Source organism: Micromys minutus, assembly GCF_963924665.1.
Source record: "Micromys minutus genome assembly, chromosome: 26".
Taxonomy (NCBI): Eukaryota; Metazoa; Chordata; class Mammalia; order Rodentia; family Muridae; genus Micromys; species Micromys minutus.
The window spans coordinates 15,846,181-15,869,019 of NC_137961.1; the positions used below are offsets into that span (position 1 = coordinate 15,846,181).

At 45.7% G+C, this 22,839-nt stretch overlaps 1 protein-coding gene across 4 annotated transcripts; it reads right to left on the reverse strand.

Annotated features, from left to right (window-relative positions):
- Positions 1-3,643: 3,643 nt before the first annotated feature.
- Positions 3,644-21,350, reverse strand: NDUFAF6 (NADH:ubiquinone oxidoreductase complex assembly factor 6). Of its 4 annotated transcripts, none has more exons than XM_080938571.1 (9): positions 21,141-21,350; positions 18,840-18,939; positions 15,720-15,842; positions 13,923-13,979; positions 12,215-12,317; positions 11,187-11,320; positions 9,434-9,535; positions 6,226-6,282; positions 3,644-3,778 (listed from the first exon to the last, which is right to left on the reverse strand). In XM_080938571.1, exons 1-9 carry the CDS (start codon positions 21,335-21,337, stop codon positions 3,770-3,772), a joined length of 882 nt encoding a protein of 293 aa, XP_080794697.1. In that variant the 5' UTR covers positions 21,338-21,350; the 3' UTR covers positions 3,644-3,769. The 4 variants fall into 4 exon arrangements, with proteins under 4 accessions (XP_080794697.1, XP_080794696.1, XP_080794698.1 ...); XM_080938570.1 differs by having other exon boundaries at positions 3,644-3,791; XM_080938572.1 differs by having other exon boundaries at positions 3,644-3,791; positions 18,836-18,939; positions 21,141-21,271.
- Positions 21,351-22,839: the final 1,489 nt, after the last annotated feature.

A 22,839-nucleotide genomic window follows, 5' to 3' on the forward strand; every position in this document is an offset into this window, starting at 1 on the left:
TGCCCTCTTCTGGTGTGTCTGAAGACAGCTACAGTGTACTCACATAAATATATCTTTAAATAAATTAATAACTATTCTCTACTGTGTTTATTTGGCCCCAATATTTGTGTAATGAGTACAAGTAAGCAGGCTGTGTAAAAACAACATATATTCAGTGTTTCAAAATAACATAGGAAAGCAGGATTCAGACGGGTTTATTTCCAGCTACACACAGCTTACAAGTGAGGGTTGGCAGTAGCATCCTTCTGCTAAGTAAGGAGAATGCAATGCATTTGGAAATTAGCATTGCATAGACTACTGTCCCAAAAACAAACACGGAATTTACGGAAACAGCTTCCTGAATCCTCAATGTGGAATTCCTAAGGAATCATGCCCTACCCAGAAAAGGGACTTCAAGGCTTATAAACCTCTCGAATGTTGGCCTGTGCTGAGACACACAGGGCATTATTATATAACTGAGCAGCTGGGAGAGGGATCCGGATTAAAAATAAAATAGAAAACAGAGCGAAGCCAGGCAGATGTGCTTAATGAGAAAAAGGTAACTCAAAGGCAAACAGTATTTGTGCGGGAGGGAAAAAATGTCAGCTTACAGGCTCATCAAATAACACGGCCGTTCTAGCTCTGAATCAAAAGGCATCGTTGTTTATCCAAGGAACGTTTACACCAAAAACACTGGAAACAATGTTCATGAGTACACATACAAAATACGTCTTAGAATTTAGCCAAACCCCTTACCGTGTCCTGACTGACTTGTCTTTCCTCTTAGCCTGCATCCTGATTGTATCCAACAATCTCGATTCTTGAATGTGTGTGTGTGGTACGTGTGGTCACAGGACAACTTGTAGGAGTCAGCCTGTCTTCCATCAGGGGTCCTAGGGTTGAACTCTAGTGGCTCTGCTTGAACTGTGAGTACATTTATCCAATGAGCATCTTGTTGACCCTGAATCAAAAGTGGTCTCTGCGATGTCATGTTCACCTGCTGAACTCACACTGTAATCACCTCTGCCCAACCCCCACCATCCTACTGCTGAAAGGGACCGTCATAAAATTCTTTACTTCATTTTATGTGTGTGATTCCCTTGCCTGCATGTGTGCATGTGCACCACGGTGCCTAGTTCCTTCAGAGGTAGGCACAGTTGTGAGCCACATGCTGGGAGCTGAACACAGGTCCCCTGTAAGGCGGCCCCAGGATTCTAACTTCTAAGAAATAATGCTTAGTATACAGGAATTTTCACCTAAGGAAAAACAGGTAAATGGTCGGTCTGTCCTCCTTCTGACCCATTTCAGTCAGTCCTAGTTCTGTGTGTCTTCTTGCTCAGTCTTGTTATGGAAACAAACAGGAAGCCAAAGGTTTGTTTTACTTTCAGTAACTGTCAGAGCAGTGTTTTCAAGTCTGAGGATCTTCCTGGTCAAGTCATCAATTGGGCTAGTGTCTTTAAAGAAATTAAATTTGTACCAACGAAACCAGCTCAAATCTAAGGTTTGCTGAAATGGGTAAAACAAACCCCAATTCTCTGATCTTAATTCAAAATGATTCACCAGGCCAGAGGATATGAACATTTGTATTCACAAACTTTCTTTTAGAAGTTGGCCCACCTTTATTTACTTTTATTTTTTATTATATATATTTATTTTGTTTGTTATATATAAGTACACTGTAGCTGTCTTCAGACACAGCAGAAGAGGTCATCAGATCTCATTACAGATGGTTGCTGGGATCTGAACTCAGGACCTCTGGAAGAGCAGTCAGTGCTCCTAACCACCGAGCCGTCTCTCCAGCCCTAATTTTGGATTTTTGAGACATGGTCTCATCTAGGCCAGCTGGCCTTAAACTCACTAGAGGATGAACCTGGTCCTCCTACCGCCACCTCCCAAGTACCAGGATTACAGGTGTTCTTTGTCTTTCCTTCCTCTGGACTAAGGGAGCTCACCACGTAGAAAATTAACAATACTTAAAGGGAACCCTCATTTTAGCCTTGAGGTAATTCAGCTCATCAAATCTGTAACTTCAAATAAGGTCCAGTGTCTGCTGAGCCGCTACGGACCCGGTGACCCAGCTGAGTGTCTCAGCTCTTTTTAAGACCCTTAGGCAGGAGTCGAAATCTTCAGCAGTTGATTTGCTGCAATTTTATCTCAAACACTGGCCACAGGCTAACAAAGACTTGGGAACTCTTCAACCCACGCTCCTGCAGCACCCCAACAAGTGAGTCCCGTCTCCATGTCTTGCCTCTGAGGACGAGCTAGAAGACTCCCTGGAGACAGCCAAGAGGATGCCCTCGCAGGACCAGAACCAGCCACACTTGCTGACACAGCACACTGGACACTCCCTCACCCACGCAGTGACCCCTGCTGCTGTCAGTCAGGAGGCTCTCCAGGCACTGGGAAGGCTAAGATGAGGCAAGCCGTGTAGCCCTGCCCTCGAAAAGTTCTGTTTGGATGTTATTTAGAAAACTATTATTTTAAACTGTTACTAATTAAAGTAGATACTAACTCATAGCTAAAACAAAGGCTAAAGTCACCTGCCAAGTACCCCGGAAAAGGAGGGAGCAATAAGAGCCCGGAAAAAGCAGGAAAAAGACCTGTGACAAACCTGGTCACAGGCTGTCTCACTCATAGTCCAGACCTGCTAGAGAGCAGCCATGTGGATACTTTTAATCCGGGCAACTAGTATTTTATAATCTAAGATTTAGCCACTTGCCTACTGAAACTTTGGAGGCAGAAGTAAGTGGAGCTCTGATCCGAGGCTAGCCTCGGCTACAGAGCAAGTTCCAGGACAGCCAAGGCTACACAGAGAAACACTCTCTCAGAAAAAAACAAAATAAGTAAATAAATAAAATTGAAAATGCACATTTCCTGCCAGGTGTGGTGGTTTGATCCCGTTCAGGAAGCAGAGGTTCTAGTAGTTCAGGGCCAGCCTAGTCTACCTGGCAAGTTCTAGGTGAGACAAAGCAAAATCCTGTTTCAAAAGAACAAAACACAAACACAATGCACAGCCTCTTGCTGGCTGCTCAATGCAATGCCGTTAGTCTGATTTATACCAGCACAGTTCTGCCGACTCGGGGGCAATGCCGGGGACTGTGGCGTGGCTCAGTGAGCTGGGGTTAGTAAGTAAGTGGAACTACCCAGAAATGAAGTTAAATATGGCTCCAACTGTGATGAGCAGCTGCTTAATCTTAAACTCGGGGTTTTCTCATCACTATGGATAGATTTTTGGTTAGCATTAGGGTTATACAGCCCTGAACAACCACTTCGAATTAAAGTTCATTTTCATGCCCTAAAATTATCCCCCCCCCCCCATGGCCCAGCAGCCCCTTTAGTACCCCAGTCCTACTGAAGCGCCACAGTTGTTCTGTGAGACTCGTGAGTGCCTTTCTCCTCAAGGAAAAAGTTTCCAGGTCTGGCTTAGTGGTTAAGAACTTACAGAAGTTCCTGTATCAACATCAGCTGGCTTACCACCTCCTGTGACTCCAGTTCTTGACAAAAATACACGGGGTGGGGGGGGCCCCCGCACGCACGCGCGCGCGCGCGCACGCACACACACACACACACACACACACACACACACCTTAGCTCTTACTGTTTCTAAAAAAGAACCCCCAGGCCACACTTTTTTTAAAACAAATAAACTAAAAGTAAATCTGTATCAGCAACATAAAATCACTTTAGTATCTTTTTCTCCATGATCGAATATACAAAGATAATGGAAGTAACCAATTCTTCTGCTGTAAAGACGGATGGAATATATCAAAGTCCACTCGCTGGATCTTCTTTAAATAATCTTCTAGAGAAACCTGGAAAAGAAGAACAGTGGTCACTAGATCATAAGATGATCCTATTTCCTAAGAAGAAAAAAGCACAGCTTGGCACAATGGTCACACCTGCAGTCCCCACACTCAGAAAGTTAGAGCAGATGAATCTCCACGAATTTGAGGCCAGCCTGTGCTAAATGGTGAAATGGAGACCCACCTGGGCTACATAGTAAGTAAGATCTTGTTCCAAAGAAAAAGTACAGGTATTAAAGCTATTTTAGTTTCCTGAGGCAACATTACAAAATGAGAAAAACATGTTTTCTTTCCCAGACAGGAGAATATTGGAGTCCCAGCTGGCTTAGAACTCATTATATAGACCAGGCTGGGCTTGAATTCACAGAGATCCTCCTGCCTTTGCTCCACTAAGCCAGGACTGAAGCTGTGTACCACCATATCCGGCCAAGTTGAAATTCCTTTAAAGACTGCAGCTGGAGCCACAGGCAGTTATGAGCTGCCTGACCTGGGTGCTGGGAACTGAACTCGGACACTCTAGAAGAGCTGTGGTGTTCTTACCCACTGCATTACTGTACCCCAAAACGAGAGCTTTCAAAGAGAGAAAACAAAGACAACTCCCCAGAAGCACACGGAACAGAATGTATATGTATGTATGTATATGTATATGTATATAATATATATATAATATATATATATTAAAGCCAGCGCTGTGAGCCCTGGACCTCTGTTGACCGTGTATATCATGTTTGCCCACGGCTTACACACTGGAGAACTGTGCTTCTGCTTCTGAGGCTCTAGAGCCTGAGTTTGATACCAAAGACCACAAAGTAACTGCCTGCTCTTCTTTTGTAATCGTCTTATTACGTATCAGCAGGAGCCCAGGCTGGCCTCATTTACACAATCACCTTCCCTCAGCTTCTGGAGCTGAGGGATTACAGTGTGTGCCACCACAAACAGAAAAACTAATTAAGGAAAGTGAGACATCTCCAAATGCAGTGTGGCATGAAGCCCAAGCTGCCTGTTCAGTTTGAAAGCTGTATGTATTTACGGAGCACCACAGAGCACCCGCAGTGGCAGGGAGGGCATCTGATCCCTTGCTGCCTGATGTGGGGGCTGGAAATTAAACTCAGGTCCTCTGCAAGAGCAGCAAATGCTCTCAACCTCTGAGCATCTCTCCAGCCCCTCAAGTTGACCTTTTAAAAAACTGTGTTTTGAAGTTTAAGAGTCTCTTTGTTCTTGCTAGAAAACAAGATTTTTGGACAAAAAGACTAATCACAGGTCCCTATAAAAGCCACCCTACCTATCACACAGGGAGTAAGAAAAGACGGACTTGCACAGTATTCTTTAATTTTGGGCGTCTGTTGTTTGGCTAACTGGTGTAATTTCCTCCTACCTCTACTGCCCAGGCACTGGCCTTCCTCACAACATGCAGGACCACACCAGCTCATGAAGGCTGGCTGGCTAGTCAGGCAACCAACCAAGCTACTTGCTCGCCCTTAAGAGCCATTCTCTAACACCAAAACTCGCTTAAGTTTGCATCTGCGCTCCATGATCCTGAGGTCCCCAAGCCCTTCTCGGACAACATCCACAGCGCCCTCCTGGGCCGTGTCAAACAAGAATGAATGAAGCCTTCGTCTTTCCCTCATTCTGGATGGATTTCATTGTGTGTTACACAGTGTGGAGTTCTTCACTCGAGTCAGTTCTCTTCTCCGTACACCCCGAGCTCCAGATCAACACGGCACAACAAACACCTTCGCTCCCTGGCACCTCCCTGACCCCACAGCTAAGGAATTTTGTGGAGTCCCTTTCCTACCTCTGCGAACCTTCTGGGGGCTGAACTCAGACTGACAGGATTATGTAAGAAACACCTTTATCTGCTGAGCTATCTCACACGATGGGAATTTGAGCCCTGGAAGCCACCTTTTTAAGAATATTTATTTTATGCATGAGTACAGTGTTGCTGTCTTCAGACACACCAGGAGAGGGCATCAGATCTCATTACAGATGGTTGTGAGCCACCGTGTGGTTACTGGGACTTGAACTCAGCACCTCTGGAAGAGCAGTGAGTGCTCTTAACCACTGAGCTATCTCTCCAGCCTGGAAGGCACTTTATAAACAATGTTTCCAGGTTATTTCAACACAGCCAGCTCAGCAATACCCTGTGAACTGACACTACATGGTCAGGTTACCATGGAGACACTCTGACAAGGTGGCTTCTGTAATTGTCATTTTACTGAATATAACTGAGGAACATGGAGGCTAGAGAGAGGCTCAGACAAGGTAGGCTGGCTGCAGAGATTGTGTCGACCACATCACAGGAAGCACGTGTGCCATCACAGACTAACCAAGTCACCACGAGGTAGGGAAAGAGAACCAAGAGAAGTACTCTGGGCCCGTGAGGGGACATGAGGAACGGCCCCAGTCTGCTCAGTCACCCAGCCTTCTCCACGGACGCACTCACCGTCTGAAGAAAAGCAGGAAATGCTTCCGCAGGAACGCTTCTGTGGAAGGACCTCGCCTTAAAGGGAGGAGGAAAGACACTGGTTGGAACGCTTCAGAAACAGTCTCCCTCTGAGGGTGAGCTCGAAGCAGCAGTGGCAGTATAAAGACTTGACAAAGGCCTCTCACAAAAGCAAGAAAACAGCTCATCTCTCCTGCCCGAGGCTAGCTCCAGAGTGTCTTAGATTTAGCAAACAACTGTCCTATCAAAGCTCCTTTCACTTCTGGCTTAGCTGTGGCACTTCCCAACTCCCTTCCTTACACACTTGACACTAACTGCAGCAAGTCAGGACCCACCACTTCCCAGCCTACGCCGTCTCCTGTTTAGATGCACAGGTGACCCTCTCTAGTGCGTCTGCCTCTGTCCGACTCATTCCCATCTCACTCCATCCCGATGGAATCCTATGATCAGGCGTCAGCTATTCTCCCTGCAATGCAAACGTCTTTGTATTTGTATCTCAGGCCTGACCCCCCCCCCCCCCCCCCCCCCGCTCTCGCTCCGAACCACCTGGTTCACTCCGGCTGGCGCCATCCTGCATTTGCCAGACCGACCGTTTCCCACCTCTGTCTGTAATAGAGACTGCACTGTCTGCTACACTAGGGACAGTACTTCCTGACTACACGCTGGTTTTGCACCGACAGCATCCTCAGATCGCTCCGCAGCCGTCCACGGTTCTCTGCACCATGGTCACCTTTCTCAGCCTCTCTGCAGCACATTTTCTCTCTGCTCTCAGGACGGGGCCTCCCTGTTCTTCCCTTTAGCTTCTTCCTATGAGGTCGCTGACTCCTAGCTGATGAACGGTGGCCTCCCGTCCTCATCCTGAGGTACTTACTCTCCTTGAGCTACAGCATCTAGACTTACAGCTTTAATAGTAACCTCGTACTCGGTGACTCCAACTCACTTCCAAAGTCACTATCCTGCACATTTCTCCAGCAGCCCACGTCCCTAACTGTCACCCACCTCAGATTGCATTATAACCAGGACAACGATGAGCACTAAGCAGACCACACACTGTCTTGCACTTCCTGGCACTAGTGAGCTCTGCGTGTGAACACGTTCTCCTTGCCATCTTGTCACAGTCAATTATCAAATGCCACTGTGGTTGCTGGCACACACACACACACCTTTCCCTTTTTGGAAATAAAGCTCACTTGTAGGAAGTCCTGGGTGTCATTAACAGAAGCACAGCCATGCCCAGCCCTCCCAGCAGCACCTCAGACCCACGGGAATGACAAAGCTTTCCCTGGTCTGTGTTCCAATATTGACACGGTGCAGATGTTTAAACCTCTGGCTAAGCCTTCCTCCTGGTGAGTCTCCAGGTGAGCCCTGACCACCTGATTCTCGCTCTTCTCTAAGTGTCTCTACTGTTTCTTTGGTGTCTGTCATTTCTTAGTTCCTGGGAAGCCCCAGTCAGGTGCTCAGGACTAAGCTGTGTGTGGCCAGATGTGATGAGACAGGGCCAGGCACGGTAGCAGGCACTGTCATCTCAGCATGCCAGCGTAGCCGCCAATGAAAGTTCCTAACACTAAATAGCAAATCCCTGTCTCAGAAAACCAAAGGCAAACCCCACCTCTGCAAGCTCTCCACTGCAGTGCTAATGTCACAGCTCTGCTTGCTGGTGACAGAAACTTACAGTGCACCTACTATGTGGCAGGCGCTACTACTAACTCTTTATATGCTAGCTCATTTATCAAAGAATACCGTGAGCTAGGAGGTGAGATGGTCTTGTCCATGTGGACCCTGAGGCCTGGCGGGTTCTAATCACAGTAAGGGCAGAATTAGATTACCCCAGGCTCTGGCTTCTGGAGCGTGCACACCGCCCTCCGTGTTCTTGTGCTTCTCAGAAGCCTCCAGAGCACCATGATGGTTCTTCAAGCCACTGCCCTAAACCTGGTTTTTAGGAGTGCATTTTATGCAACCAATAAACCAGTAGCTTTCAGTCCTGGCTACTTGCCTTAGAGACTGAATGCTAGTCAGCAGTGTCTTTCCTAGCACAGGGAAGACCCCGAGGCCAACCCCCAACACAACAAATATAAATTTTAAATTATTATTTTCTTTTAAAATTTTGTAGGTTTTTTTTTTTTTTAAGTTCTTTTGAGACAGGGTTTTTCTGGAGCTCTCTCTGTAGACCAGGGCAGCCTCAGAGATCCACCTGTCTTCAGGATTAAAGGCATGCACCTTTACGCCCAACCACAAGTAAATTAATAAAACACTTGGAAATTGTAATTCTCAGTTTAGGTTACTCTATCAGTCTCTAAGGAGAGAGGCTAGAACTGGGAAGAGGTAGCCAAATCTCTGAATCTGAGGCTAGCTACACAGTGAGTTCCAGACTATTCAGGACTATACCATGAAACCCTGTTTCAAAAAAAATTTGTTCTTTCACAGTTTCATACACACACACACACACACACACACACACACACACACACACGCACAACGTACTTAGGTCATAGTCTTCCTTCCCCCATTATCCTCTCTTATCCCCCTTCTCCCACCAAACCCCTGCTGAGGAAAAAACTCTTAAAGAACAAAAATGGACTCAGGTGAACATCAGTTTAGGAGCCATGGGAAACTCAAATGGGAAAATAAATTTCTCGGTGGAAAGGTCAAAGAGAGTTAAGAGTGAGAATCAAAAGACTGTTTGGTTTGGATCAGCTGGGACCCCTTCCCAGCTACTGTGTCACTGGGTGGTTAGGACACATCAGAACGGGAGGAACAAGGCCGGGTGACAGGCCCTCCCTCTGAGGTAACAAGAGCAGAGCATGCAGTCAACAGGACAGAACTAGAAGTCGGGAGCAGCCGCAAACCCAGCCAGCAGCAGCCCAGCCAGAACATAAATAAAGGAGCGACTGAGAATGCAGGAAGGAGAGACAGGCAGGCGTGGAAGGCAGACATGTTCTGTGGATGAGCGGAGGAGCCCACATGAGAAAGCTCAGGGTGTGTGTCCATCAGCTGAGGGAGGAAGGGGTTTGTCTAGAGTAGGAAAAGGTTTCAGCACTCCATGAGATAAACCCTGGGGGTCCAATGAGCAATGGAATAAAGACGGCCAAGGAAGGAATCCACAGCACACTACAGAACTGCTACAGTGTCCGTAAGTCCACAGCAGGCCACAGACACAGCCCTACCTAGTGGTGGGAACTGCCTAAGTGACTGGGCAAAGGCTACTCACATGCGTCAGGTGCAAGTGTGCCTGGCTGGCAATGTCATACACCACATCTCTCACATTTTTATCTTGGTTCCTCCTTAGAAAGTCCTCTTGTGAAACTCCATGCTGTGAAAATATGACGTTAGGAACCTATAAGCACATTCAGAATCAGTATGACTTTAAAAACAGACAGGTAGACAGCATATATAGGATAAAGGCTAATTTTTAAATAGTGTGTGTATTTGTGTGTGAGAGGCAATCTTCCTTGTCAACTTGACTGACTATATAACCAACTAAGAAATATACTTGTAGGTGGGTCTCTGAGGGTACTTCCTGGAAGGATTATCTGAGGGAGCAAAGATGTCTCCCAGATGTTTGAAGGAAACATTGTGCTGTTTTGCCTGTCACCTTTGCTCCTTGCTGGCATACACATCTGCCACTGTTGCTGATGAGTGCTACCATGCTTTGCTGACACTGGCAGCCAGAGCCGCTGACTTCAAATGTGCACTAAGACCTGCAGCTCTCCAGGAATCCCCCAGGCTCTCCAGTACCAGGCTGGGACGGATGAGGCAACCAGCCATGGGAGTGACCAGGTCCTCAGTTTCCCCAGTGCGCAGGCATGTACCGGACATGAGGCAAGCCAATGTCATAATCCCTTTAGGATATATATTTACTCTACTAGTTCAGTTTCTCTAACGACAACTTCTAAGTCCAGTGTGTGTGATGTAAGAGATGCAAAAGAAAGCATAACAGAAAAACATTAAAAGAAAACATGCTGCTCTCGCAGAGGACTATTCTCAGCAGGGAACAGACCAGGCTCCATTCCCAGCACCCACATCTGGTGTCTCAGAAACCCCTGCCCAGGGGACCTGAGACTCTCTCTGGCCTTCACTGACACCCATGTGCATATATACATTCACATCACATCAATAAAATAAATCTTTTTAAAAGTTTAAAAGGGCAGACAGTAAGAAACCTCACTCAAATCCCCACCATCACCTTTATAGTTTTTCAAGACAGGATCTCTGTGTAGACCTGACTGCCCCAGAACTTGCTCTATAGACCATGTTGGCCTCAATCCTGCCTGCTTCTGCCTCCCAAGTGCTGGAATTAAAGGCCTGCACCACCACTGCCTGGCTCTGATAAACATTCTTTTAAAGATTTATTGATTTATTTTATGTATGTGAGCACACTGTAGCTATCTTCAGACACACCAGAAGAGGGCATCAGATCCCATTACAGATGGTTGTGAGCCCCCATGTCATTGCTAGGATTTGAACTCAGGACCTCTGGAAGAATAGTCAGTGCTCTTAAGTGCTGAGCGGTCTCTCCAGCCCTATGATAATACATTTTAAAAATACATCTTCCAGCTGGGTGAGGCAGCTAATGCCTGTAATGCCCGAACTTAAGAGGTGGAGGCAGGAGGATCAGAAATTCAAGGTCATCCTCAGCTACAAAGAGATTCAAGAGTTCAAGTTCAGCTTGAGCAACCAGAGACCTGTCCTTCCCAAAACAAAATCAACCAAAAATTATTACGACCAATAAAATAAAATAGCAGACAGGCCTAGGTGAGGTTACTAGAACTACTTGAACGGATGGTACATGCTGGGCAGGCCTCTTATCACAGTAAGTACTCCTCCAGACACTACATGCTTGATACATAAGGTTCTCTCTAAATGATGTACACACCTTCCAAACGGTGATATAACAAACTAAACAAAACAAAGAGCAACCTCCTCCTGGTGTCCCCAGGGGAATCAGCTGGTAACAGCCTCACCTGCACACAGACATCCATGGGCAGGAACACCTTTCTCCTGCTACTGTGATAGGGTGTTGCTCTCAAGCATGTGACAATGCCTTGTGCCTTTCCAATATGGCTTGCAGCATGATCTGCATGAAGATCCTTCACGCCTAGAACCACAGAAACCAAACAGGGTTGCTCTACTGTCCTCAAAGCAGAACAAATCAAGACATATAATACAAGACATCATCTGAACCCAGGCAAAGTATTCATCCTGCTTGACGTCAGGAAACTGGATTTGTGACGGAAACTGGGTGTCAGGATCTTCCTGCTGGCAGACATCCGGAAAACTCCACTTGTTAATTCCAACTTTAGCACACCGAGAATTTAATCAGCCTTTGGGAAATGCCACAAGTATTTCATTTCTTCCTTCTGAGCACTTTCCTATAACCTTCCTGTTAGGGCGCATCAGAACAAGCCTGGGACATTCAACAGGGAAGGCACTGAAGGGTGACATCAAGACGGGTCACCCTCTTCAAATGAGATAGTACTGTCCTTGGCCCCAGTAATCTCCTCCTTACAGTAAGATACCACCAGCCTGAAGCAAGACACCAGGAAAGTGCTATTCTATTTCTGACAGAATTCCTGACAGGGAGGAACTGAAGGAGGTACTGTAGGAAAGGTAAAGCCATGGCACCACCAGCTTTTACCCAGAGTGCTCCCGGGAGGCACCTACTGCTTCTGAGAGCCCGAGCACGTGGATACACGCTGGCTAGCAGCCACACCCTCCGGTCCAGACTTAAGAGACAGGTGGGTGGATTCCATGAGTTCAGGAACACCCTGGTCTGCATATTGAGTTGTCTGGCATAAGACCGTGTTTCAAAAAAACTAAGTGTGTGCTTGTAGTCACAGCGCTTAGAGAGGCTGAAGCAGGAGGATTGCCTCTAGTTTGCGGCCAGTCTAGACCACACAATGAAACCCCGTCTCAAAGAGGACATGTTACTGCATGGACAACACAGAAATTAAAAGTGCAATCTGAGGTTGGAAGCGGACAAGCAGCTCACCCAGCACCTCCAGTGTCAGGTAGAGCAGGGAGCTCTGCGTGTTCTCAGCATAATTTTCAAGTTCCTGGATACTGCGGTACGCTTTGTCATCCAGATTTTTTTCCTGTAGTCAAAGAAAATGCAAATGAAGATTACTAAATTATTATTTTATAATACAAAGTCTTTAAGTATAATTTACTTTCATTTTATATTCATTGGTATTTTGCCTGCACAGGTGTCTGTGTGAGGGTCTCAGAGGCCTAGAACTGTAGTCACGGACAAATGTGAGCTGCCAAGTGGCTGGGAGGGAATCGAACCTGGGTCCTCGGTAAGAGCAGCCAGTGTTCTTAACCATGAGCCAATCTCTCCAGTCCAAAAAGTGCTTTTGGTTTTTTGCCTAAAATAAATAGGAATATCACTTAACAGATTTGTTCAGTGAATAATAAAGATTATATAGCTTGGCAGGTTGAAGAGAAAGCCCAGTGGTTAAGAACACATGCTGCTCTTCCAGAGGACTTGCTTGACTTCAGTTCCCAGCACTCATATGAGGTAGCTCACAAATACCTGTAACTCCAGCTCCAGGGGATCTGACACTCTCTTCTGGCTTCCAAGAAGCAACTATATACATATAGCACACACACACAATCTAAATAAATAAATATTTAAATAATTTAAGGGCTGGGAGATGGCACAGTGGTTAAGAGCAATGACTGCTCCTCCAGAGGTCCTGAGTTCAAATCCCAGCAACCATGTGGTGGCTCACAACCATCTGTAATGGGATCTGATGCCCTCTTCTGGTGTGTCTGAAGACAGCTACAGTGTACTCACATATATAATAAATATTTTTTAAAATAATTTTTAAAAAGACATATTTTAAATTATATAATTGATATATTTATTCTATATTATAATTACATATAATAGTGTGTGTGTGTGTGTGTGTGTATATATATATATATATATATATATATATATATATATATATATGGAGAGAGAGAGAACAAGGACTGGATGATGACTCGGGGTTAAGAGTACTACTTGCTAACTTTTAAAAGTTCTATATAAATGCCAGGCCAGACAGGGCTACATGAGACCCTGTCTCAAAAAGCAAAAATAATTGCCCCATCAAAGTCTTCTATCTTGGTGCTTATAAATCACCTCATGAAATAAGGCTCAGGAATATCATGAATGCACAAACCCCGCAGGCACAGGGCTGCACTTCCTCAGGGTCTAGCTGGTCATGCGTGTATCTTCTCTGCTGACGTGCTGTGGGCTTCTGCTGCTCAGTTCAGAGTTCCCGATATATCTCACACGTTCAGCCCCTCTCAGATACGTGACAGCAGGTTTCCCGTTCTCTCTGGGTTTCCAACCTTTTGCACTTTTAAGGAATTTTAACTTATCTCTTTTTCTTATTGTGCCATTCACATCATTACTACCACTGAGCCATGTGCCCAGCTCAGGCCATTTAAGATACAGACGTAGCAGGTGGTGACAGCACGCCTTTAATCCCAGTACTTCAGAAGCACAGGCAGCACATGCTTGGTGCTGAGGGAGAGAGGCAGAGGAAGAGACAAGCATGTGGGGATGGACGGTAGAAAAACACCTTTGTTCTCTAACTCTCCTTCCTCCAAAAGATTACTACGCACACACAACGTGTCCTCCATGAATAATTAACCTAAGGACTAGGAAGGGAAAGGATTTAATGAAGACTTGGACAACTCCAACTTACTCTTTCATCGATGATTCTCATGAGCCATCTTTTAGTTAGGTTATGTCTCTTGACAGCCTAAAAAAACAAGAGTGTTATACACTTAGAAGGTACTGGAAATGCCTTCTCTAGATATGAACAAAGTACAGTGCAAAGTAGGTAAGACACACTTGTTACACCTCATCAGCTAGGCATCGACGCTAAAAAGGCATCAGAAGACAAGCATTTATCCCAGACAAGCGTGCCAGGTCATTTCCTGTGACAAGACTTAACTCCCTACCCGTTCTTCCTGCTGCCCTGACACACACCACAGTCTACTTTCTCTCCTTTTCTCGCTCTGAATGTTAGGCTCTTTTTATTTTTTATATTAAAATATAATTACAGCTGGGGTGATGGCTCACGCCTTTGATCCCAGCACTTGGGAGGCAGAGGCAACAAAGCTGAGTTCAAAGCCAGTCTGGTCTACAGCGTGAGCTTCATAACAGCAAGGGCCACCCAGAGAAACCATGTTGGAAAAAACTAATAAATAAATAATATATCTCTCTTAGATAGATAGATACATAGATGACAGAAGGATGTATGTATGATAGACAGACAAGCCAACAAAAGTGGGTGTACAAGTGTCCTTCTAGAAGTGACACTTGCAGGATGCATTTCCTGTTAAACACTCCAGCCAAGAATCCATAACCTATATCTAATGACAAATTATTAGGCAAACCCAAAAGAGTGTCCAGAGAGGAAAAGACAAGTTAGGGTTGATTATACTTCTTAAGAAAGTGTCCACAGGGGCTGGACTGTAACTTCTAGTCCCCTGCCGTGCCTCCCAAGCATTGGGATTAGAGCGAGCATTAGTGAGCATTATACACTACACTCAGCTGAAAAATCCCCATTCTCAGGAAATTCCAAAATACTTTATGGAAATGATTTAACACAATGAGTTAGAAAAAAATTATTTGTGTAAATATATATGTATATATTTACATATATGCACATACATATATGTAAATATTTACATGTATGCACATACATACAGACACATGTGTGTACTTATGAACACATTAAGAGAGGGAAAAGGAGAGACAAAGTATAGAATACAAGAGAAGAGAGACACTCGGTAATGACTAATCAGACTGAGGCTACAGCTCAAGCGTTGTTCTAGTTTGCGTTCTGGTGCTGTGATAATAAAATACTCTGAAAGAAACTAAAGGTTTAGTTGGCTACACTTCCAGATCGCAGTAATTCCACCAATAAGGCAGGTCAAGGCAGTAACACAAGCTGGAACTTGAAGCAGAAACCAGAGGAATAGTGCCTGTTGGTTTGCTCACTGGCTTCTGCTCAGCTGGCTTTCTTATACAGCGCAGGAGCACCTGCCTAGGGATGGGACTGCCCACATTGAGCTGGCCCTCTTAAATCATCAATCAAGACAATGTTCCAGACACACCCACAGCCCAGTCTGAAGGAGGAAACTCAGTTGAGTTTGCAAGGATTAAACTCAAGCTCAGGGCTTGATTGGGAAGCCCTGACTCATTTTCTTTGCTTTCCTAAAGCTGCACTTGCCCTGCCAAGGTGGACTGTACCCCTGGGAACGTAAGCCAAAATGAACCCCCCCTTCCTTAAGTTGCTTTTGCTGCAGCAAGGCATGTTACTAATATGCCTGAGAAAACAGCTCAGAACACTAAAGGAGCCCAGGAATATTCAGGGCAGACCGCACTACCATCAGCACTCCCTGAGTCACATCCAACAAGTAGGCACAAATAAAACCGTTCTATATTAAAAGTGTATACACATATATGTTTATAAATCATTTTGTCCTCTTGCCTTCCAGAGTTCAATGGCCACAGGCTGGTGTGGAGGGTTGTCACAGTACATGTCCTCCACAGCTTTTTTCCAGAACTGCATGCGCATCAGTCCAATTGTTTTCTCAGAGACTGAGTCCTTAACCTGTAAACAGAGTTTAAAACCTTTAGGTTAGAGACATAGCTCAATGGTACAGTGCATGCCTGTCCATGTATGGAAACCCCACTGTTTGAAAACCAACTTATTATGGGGGGCCCTCTGGGTTAATCCAACCTTCCTAGACCATTACTATGGTGGTCAATACGTGACTTCATTTTTCAGAGCCAACACCAAGTATAAGCTGACTGAATGCACATTTCCCTTGATGCTACTAACCAATATCTTTTATTGGCATAATATATAATATAGCTTGAGGCCAACCTGGGCTACGTAGTAAGGTCCAGGCTAGCCTGGCTACAGAGTAAGACCATGTCTAAGTTAACTGTGGAGGTCAGAGGAGAGCTCCGGAGTCAGCTCACTCCTTCCAGCCATATTTTGGTCCAGGGATTGGCAGGTTGTGAAGTGAGTGCATCTCACTGCTTTATCGGTTGTTTCTTGAGGCTGGAGCGATCCTTCAGCAGCTGAGAACTGGCTGCTCCTCCTGCACATCCCCCACCACAGCCCCCACCCCTGGCAATTCCCAGCACCCAGATGGTGGCTCACAGCCATCTGTAAATGCAGTTCCAGGAGAGCCAGTATCTTCTTGTGGCCTGCACAGGCACCAGCTGCACACATGGTACACAGACGTACACACAGGCAAACACTTATACACAAAACATAATAAAATGAACGCTAACAATAACAGCTGTGTTATTGAGCTGGGCAGTAGCACTACCTGTAACCTCAGCACGTGACAGGTGAACACCAGAGGACCAAGGCCCTCAGCTGTGTAACAAGTTTAAAGCCCATCTGGGTTACATGAGAGCCCATCTCAAACAAAACAAACAAGCAAACACGCAAACAAGCCACGCTCTTCAGGCCGCTCTGTCTCCAAACCTGCTTCATTTCCCGTGAGGACCTCTGCAGTATTTGGACTGCTGCGATTCTTGCTTATGTCAAGTGTGAGTATTCTTCATTCACGTGGTCAGAAGCATTTTTTGTAACAGACACACACAGCTAAGTACACTCAGCTGCAGGTGAGACACAAAACCAGGCCTTAACTGCTCCTGTACTGTGGATCCCAAATCTGCATCTTGCCTTTTTTTGGAGACTAACTTCAATTATTCAGCATCAACTGTAGGAGGGTAATCAGCCATATGTTTCCCCATCAGAACTGGTGAGTCAGCAGGCTGCAAGGATGACTCAGCAGTTAAGAGCACTTAGTGCCTGCAGAGGTGTTTGATTCTAAACACCAATGTGGTGGCTCACAATCATTTGTGAGCCCAGTCCCAGTAGCTCTAACACCCTCTACTGACCCCCATGGGCACCAGGCACACATTTAGTGTATATACATACATACAGGCAAAACACTCATATACACAAACTTTTTAAATAGATCTTTTTTTAAAAAATGATAAGCCAAGAAAGACTTTCCTACTCATAGTGACGATTGCACAGGCTTGGCATAGTACGTACCATTTACTCTCAGCACTTGGGGGGCAGAGGCAAGTGGATCTCTGTGAGTTGTAGGGTAGCCTGGTCTACACCGTGAGTTCTAAGAAAGCCAGGGATATACATAGTGCGACCCTGTATCAAAAACCAAAACAACAAACAAGAATGTAGGGGTAGTGCTGACACTACAGTCCTGCTCCCCAATTGGTTGTTAATCTGTCAGTAAAGAAGCCATGGGCCAGTTGATAGGTGGAAGGGATGGGCGGGCCTTCCAGTCCCTGAAGGCAAGCAGACAGATGCAAAGGAAGAGAGGAGAGTTCAAAATGCTTCTGGTGAAAAGTTGACCAGCCATAGGCTGCTCCTACGTGTGGGTGGTCCAGGGTGTTTAGCAGGGGCTAGATGTAGCTGTGCAAAAGTTTAGGGCAGGTAGGAGGTGCAGAGCTAAAAGTATTGGTAAGGGCACACTAGCCACAGGATTTTAATAATGCCCTGCAATTATGCCAAGAAAGCAAGTTGAAAATGAACTGTGTGTGTGTGTGTGTGTGTGTGTGTGTGTGTGTCTTTTATCTGTGGATTCACAGGAAGCTGGGTGAGAGCTGATAGCACGGCCTGTAACTGGAGCTTTGGTGGGGTAGCAAAGCAACACACAACACAAGAATGATTATACCAGTGCAGGTGCCTCAGTGTCCCTGAGGAATTGCCAGCTTTGAGACTTCCCAGTGTCCCTGAGGAACTGCCAGCTTTGAGACTTCCAGGCAGGAGAAAAAGGTTTAGCTAAGGAAGAGGACGAACTCACTGGGAGACAGAAGGTGGCAGTCAAGGCCACGGTGAGCTACCAGGAGGTGCAGACTGCTTGGCACTAGCAGAGGCAACAGCCTAGCCTACACAGAAACTGAGCTCACTCGTGTGTTTATAATGCACTGTGGTTTCCACGCATGTGCCATTCTATTCAAGACCCCATGCTTCCCTGGTCCTCACTTCCAGTATCCGACCTATCTGCTGCTGTCCGGAGAAGACCAAGCATTGGCTAAAATTCCTCCATTTCCACCCCCATTTCAAACCTGTCCCGTATCTTCCTGTGTTCTGCCCACTCAAAGAAAAAGAAGGCTCTGCCCTTCCTCTGTAATTCTGAGACAAAAGCAGTCAGGGTCTGCCAGGATCTCTTATACTCTATAGTCCACTCAACTGCACATTAAGTCTTCAACTTTTCCCAGTTGTCTGTATAACACACAAGGTGTGAAACTGGTGAAAGCAATAAAGCTTCATTAGTTCACTCAATTAACGGACAATGCCAAACACAAATCTGAAACTCACTCAGAAAAACTTAAAAATCCAGAATACCATTTCCAGAAATATTAAATCATCAACTAGTTTTATTTCTTGATACTAACCAAGCCCGAGTAGTATCTTTTTCAAGCTAGCATGAGAAAGAAACCACTAGCAGTGACTTTAAGTACGCCTAACATGGAGTATTCTATTTCTCTACTGTTCAGTATTAAACACACCCCACAACCATCTTGTCATAATATTTTAAGGTATTTTAATACCAGCCTGAGCCAGTTCCACATTGAAGGCCCGCAGTGCAGAAGCAGACCTTTGGCACTCTGCAGGGAACAGTAAGGAACACAAGTAACTTTCATAATCCTGTTTCCTACAACAAACAGAAACAAAAAAAAAGAAAGAAAAGGTAGTTAGTCTTCACTTTCCAAGCAGCACACAAAATACCGACAAAGCCAACTAGAAACAATGAAGTTTTGGATCACGTTCATGAGTTATATAACTATTTCTCTATCAAAAAAATACCTGCTTCTCATCCCAAGCACATTAAAAAAGGAAATCTTCATTATTTTGTTTTTATTTACAAAGCACTATAATCGCTTCAGAACATTTTGCTTTTAGTAAGAATTGAAATGAGTTACAAAAGAAGAAAGCAAAGCGGGGTATGGTGATGCGTGCTATAATCCTAGCAGTTCAGAACTGAAGGTGGGAACATCAGGAGTTCAGGCTAGCCTGGACGTGAAACTGTCTCAAAGTAACAATGAAGACAGGCAGATATAAAGAAAATAATCTAAGTACGTTTTTATTACATATACATTGAAAGATGCAGAAATAAGATCTACAAGCAAGCAGAATGACGGATGCCTTTAATCCCTGCACTAAGGAGGCAGAGGCAGACTACAGAGTGAGTTCTAGGACAGCTACACTGTTACACAAACAAGCAATGAGTGTATGTACTTCTGCATGTGCTAAAAGAGCCTAGAAAAGCAAATAGTCCTCACACCCCCAGCATCAACAAGTACTACAGCTACCTGAAAACGAACATTGGTTCCTAAGTCCTCCAGGCATTTTTTGAAAGAATGATGTTCCAAGCTGGGGCCAGAGAAAATATAAAAAAAGCTAACGACATCTTGAACATAAAGCAAAGATTCAAAGAATGGAAAGACTCATTGTCAAAGGAATACCAGGAACAAGACTCGAAAGAACGTCTTCAGAAATCTGAGTATCCAGAGAATGGGTGTGGCGTATACTTGGGAGGCCACAACAAGAGACCTCAAGTTTACAACTTCACGATCTCAAGGGCAGCTCTAGAAAACACTGGAGGTGTCTAGGACTATAATGGCTGTCATACAGCTCGGTGGGGCACAGCTTGTCCGAGCATCACCAGGCTCTGAGTTCGGCCTCCAGGACCATGAGGAGCACAGCAACCAAGCATGGCAGGGTGACAGCCAAAACTTGTACACTCGGTACTTGCTCGGAGTGGGAGGAACCCAAAACACTTGGCAAACACGGGAGCAACTGCATTTCTCAGATTTACTTCCCTAGTCAAATCCAAGGTGATTTTAGTTACTTTAGTAACACTTAGAAGCCCTTGAGAACAGGCGTTTTAAAACCAGATCCTGAGGCTGGAGAGATGGCTGACTATCAAGAGCTCTAGCTGTTCTTCCAGGGGGGCCTTGTATGATTTCCCACATTGGAATCACACTGGCTTGTAACAGTTCCAGGGAATTTGATCAGTGGCACTAGGCAGGTACAGTTCATACATGCAGGCAAAACACTCATACATGTGAAATAGAAAAAACCCACATAATAAAAATTGTATTTATTTTTATGTGTATGAATGTTTTGCCTACAACTCGTCTATGCACGGCATGCCTACCTAGTGCCCAAGAAGGCCAGAAGGCATTTAGATCTCGTGTGGGTGCAGGGAATCAAACCTGGGTCCTCCAGAGCAGTCTGTGCTCTTAACCACTAACCCATCTCTCCAGCTCCTAAACGCTCTCTTAAAATCCCTTGATGCAAATCACAACTTGTAAGGAGTGTTAAAAATACATTGCTTTGGACTTTATTTTTGTAAACAATTTTTTAGTTTTGAGGTTGCTTTGTAGTCAAACCGGAACCTCCGGCCAGTACCTCCTAAGAGGATGAGTCAAAGGCGAGTGTGCCAGGTCTTGTGAGATGTATTTAGCCAAAGCGCGCTAGGCAAGCATCCTACCAACGGGCCTAAAACTCCGCAGCCCCCATGGACTACTTTTAATAGTGCAGAGCACACAGCCCAACGTCAGTTAACGGTGTTAAAAGTCACTATCTGTCCATGAATAAAAAGTGCTGTGCATGCAAAGGTTGTAGGATCCCTTAAAATTAGGGTTCAGGCAGAGTGATGTGTTGAGCTGAGGAAGAAATCCCGCCAAGATTCCATTACCACGTGAACAGGCCTGAGGCCTCCTCCGAGCACCCGCACGGAGCCCAGCGGAACGCGGGGCCGGGAGGACGCAGCCCCAGGCTCGGGGTTCAGCACTCCGCGTTCCACAGGCTCAGGAATCTCGGGGATGTCCCCGGCGCGCGGCCGCTCACCTCAGCAGCTCCAGGCAGTAGAGGTGGGAACCGGGGATGTCTGGCCCGCTGGCCGCCGCCACGCTACGCCAGACTGCCGAGGGCCCCGGCAGCCGCCGCACACGTCCCCACGCATCCCGAGGCGGCCGGCGACGGAACAGGCTGGCCAAACCGAATGGCCTTGGGCCGTGGACTGAACCCAGCATGGAGGTCGCCATGACACCCGCTTCCCATGCCCTTCGACCCTGATGCCACGCCCCCGGCAAGCGGCCACGCCCCCCGCAGAGCTCCACCACTCCGCAGAGGAAGGATGCCGCCACTCAGAGCAGAGCCAGGTGTCGCTGTGGCCTTGCACATTGGTGATCTGGCTGCCCTCTCCAGCGTCCACCCTCAGACTCCAGAACGCCAAAAGGGATGGGTGCCTGCTTTTCAAAGAAGCGGCTGACATTACATCCCGCTACCCCAGAGACCCCCTCTACAAGGGCCCTGTTGACACTTGGAACCGCACGCCATACCTGAATGCCCACTATTCACCCACACACATTCCAGAGACTTCCCAGCGTGGCCCTGAATGGATACCACACCTTCAACAGGAAAACAAAGATGCTCTGAGAGATGCAACAGGTTATGCCTCCATTATCAACCACAAAGGATAGAGGGGGAGGAGAGGGTGGAGAAAGAAGGAAAAGAGAGAGAGAGAATTTAATTTCTTCCCTTTTGTTTTTTCTTTCTTTTTAAATAGTTGGTAATAATATATCATTTGCCTTTGTTGTCTCTCACAACACTCTAAAAGCCCAAGAGGGCAGGACTCCTTTGTTTTGTTACCTGGTGGAGAAAGAAGGAAAAGAGAGAGAGAGAATTTAATTTCTTCCCTTTTGTTTTTTCTTTCTTTTTAAATAGTTGGTAATAATATATCATTTGCCTTTGTTGTCTCTCACAACACTCTAAAAGCCCAAGAGGGCAGGACTCCTTTGTTTTGTTACCTGCTTTAACCCCATTGATAGTCCCTTGACCATTGTAAAAGCTGACTTGCCTCTGTCATCTGTAACGCCAGTACTAAGGAGGCTGAGACGGCAAGTGTCAAGTGTTCAAAGCCAGTCCACTCTACACAGTGAGGTCGGAAACAAGGCAAAAAGAAAAAGTTGTGAACCTGAGAAAGAAAAGTAGCCTCTCAGCTAGGAATCAAGCCAAAGCCTTTTTGCCTGTGGAGAATTTAGAATTGCAGTAGGGGCTGGAGAGATGGGTCAGTGGTTAAATGGTAAGATAGTACTGGATGAGATGGAGAAGCTCGGAAGACAAAAAAAGAGGCCCACAGGGGCAGGAGACAAAAGGCGGTAGCAGCAGGAGGCAACTATGTTGAAATACATTATGTACATACCATATTGAAACCCATTATATATTTAATTAATATGTGCTAATTTAAATATTTAAATGCAATAGTTTAAAATACAATAAAACTGACATTATACTACAAATGATACGTTGTTACACAACTATTATTAATTGAATATTCTGCAAGCATAGTGGCACCCAAATACCAGCATCTGAGAGGATCGAAAATATAAAGAACTCAAAAGATAGCTGGAGAGATGGCTCAGTGGTTAAGAACAACTGTTTGGGCTCCAATGAAGGAGAGAAAAAGAGGATGTAGACTTAGTTCAGTGGGGAAGTGGGGGTGATTTCCAAGGAGGTGGGGGAGAGGAAACCACAACCAGAGTAT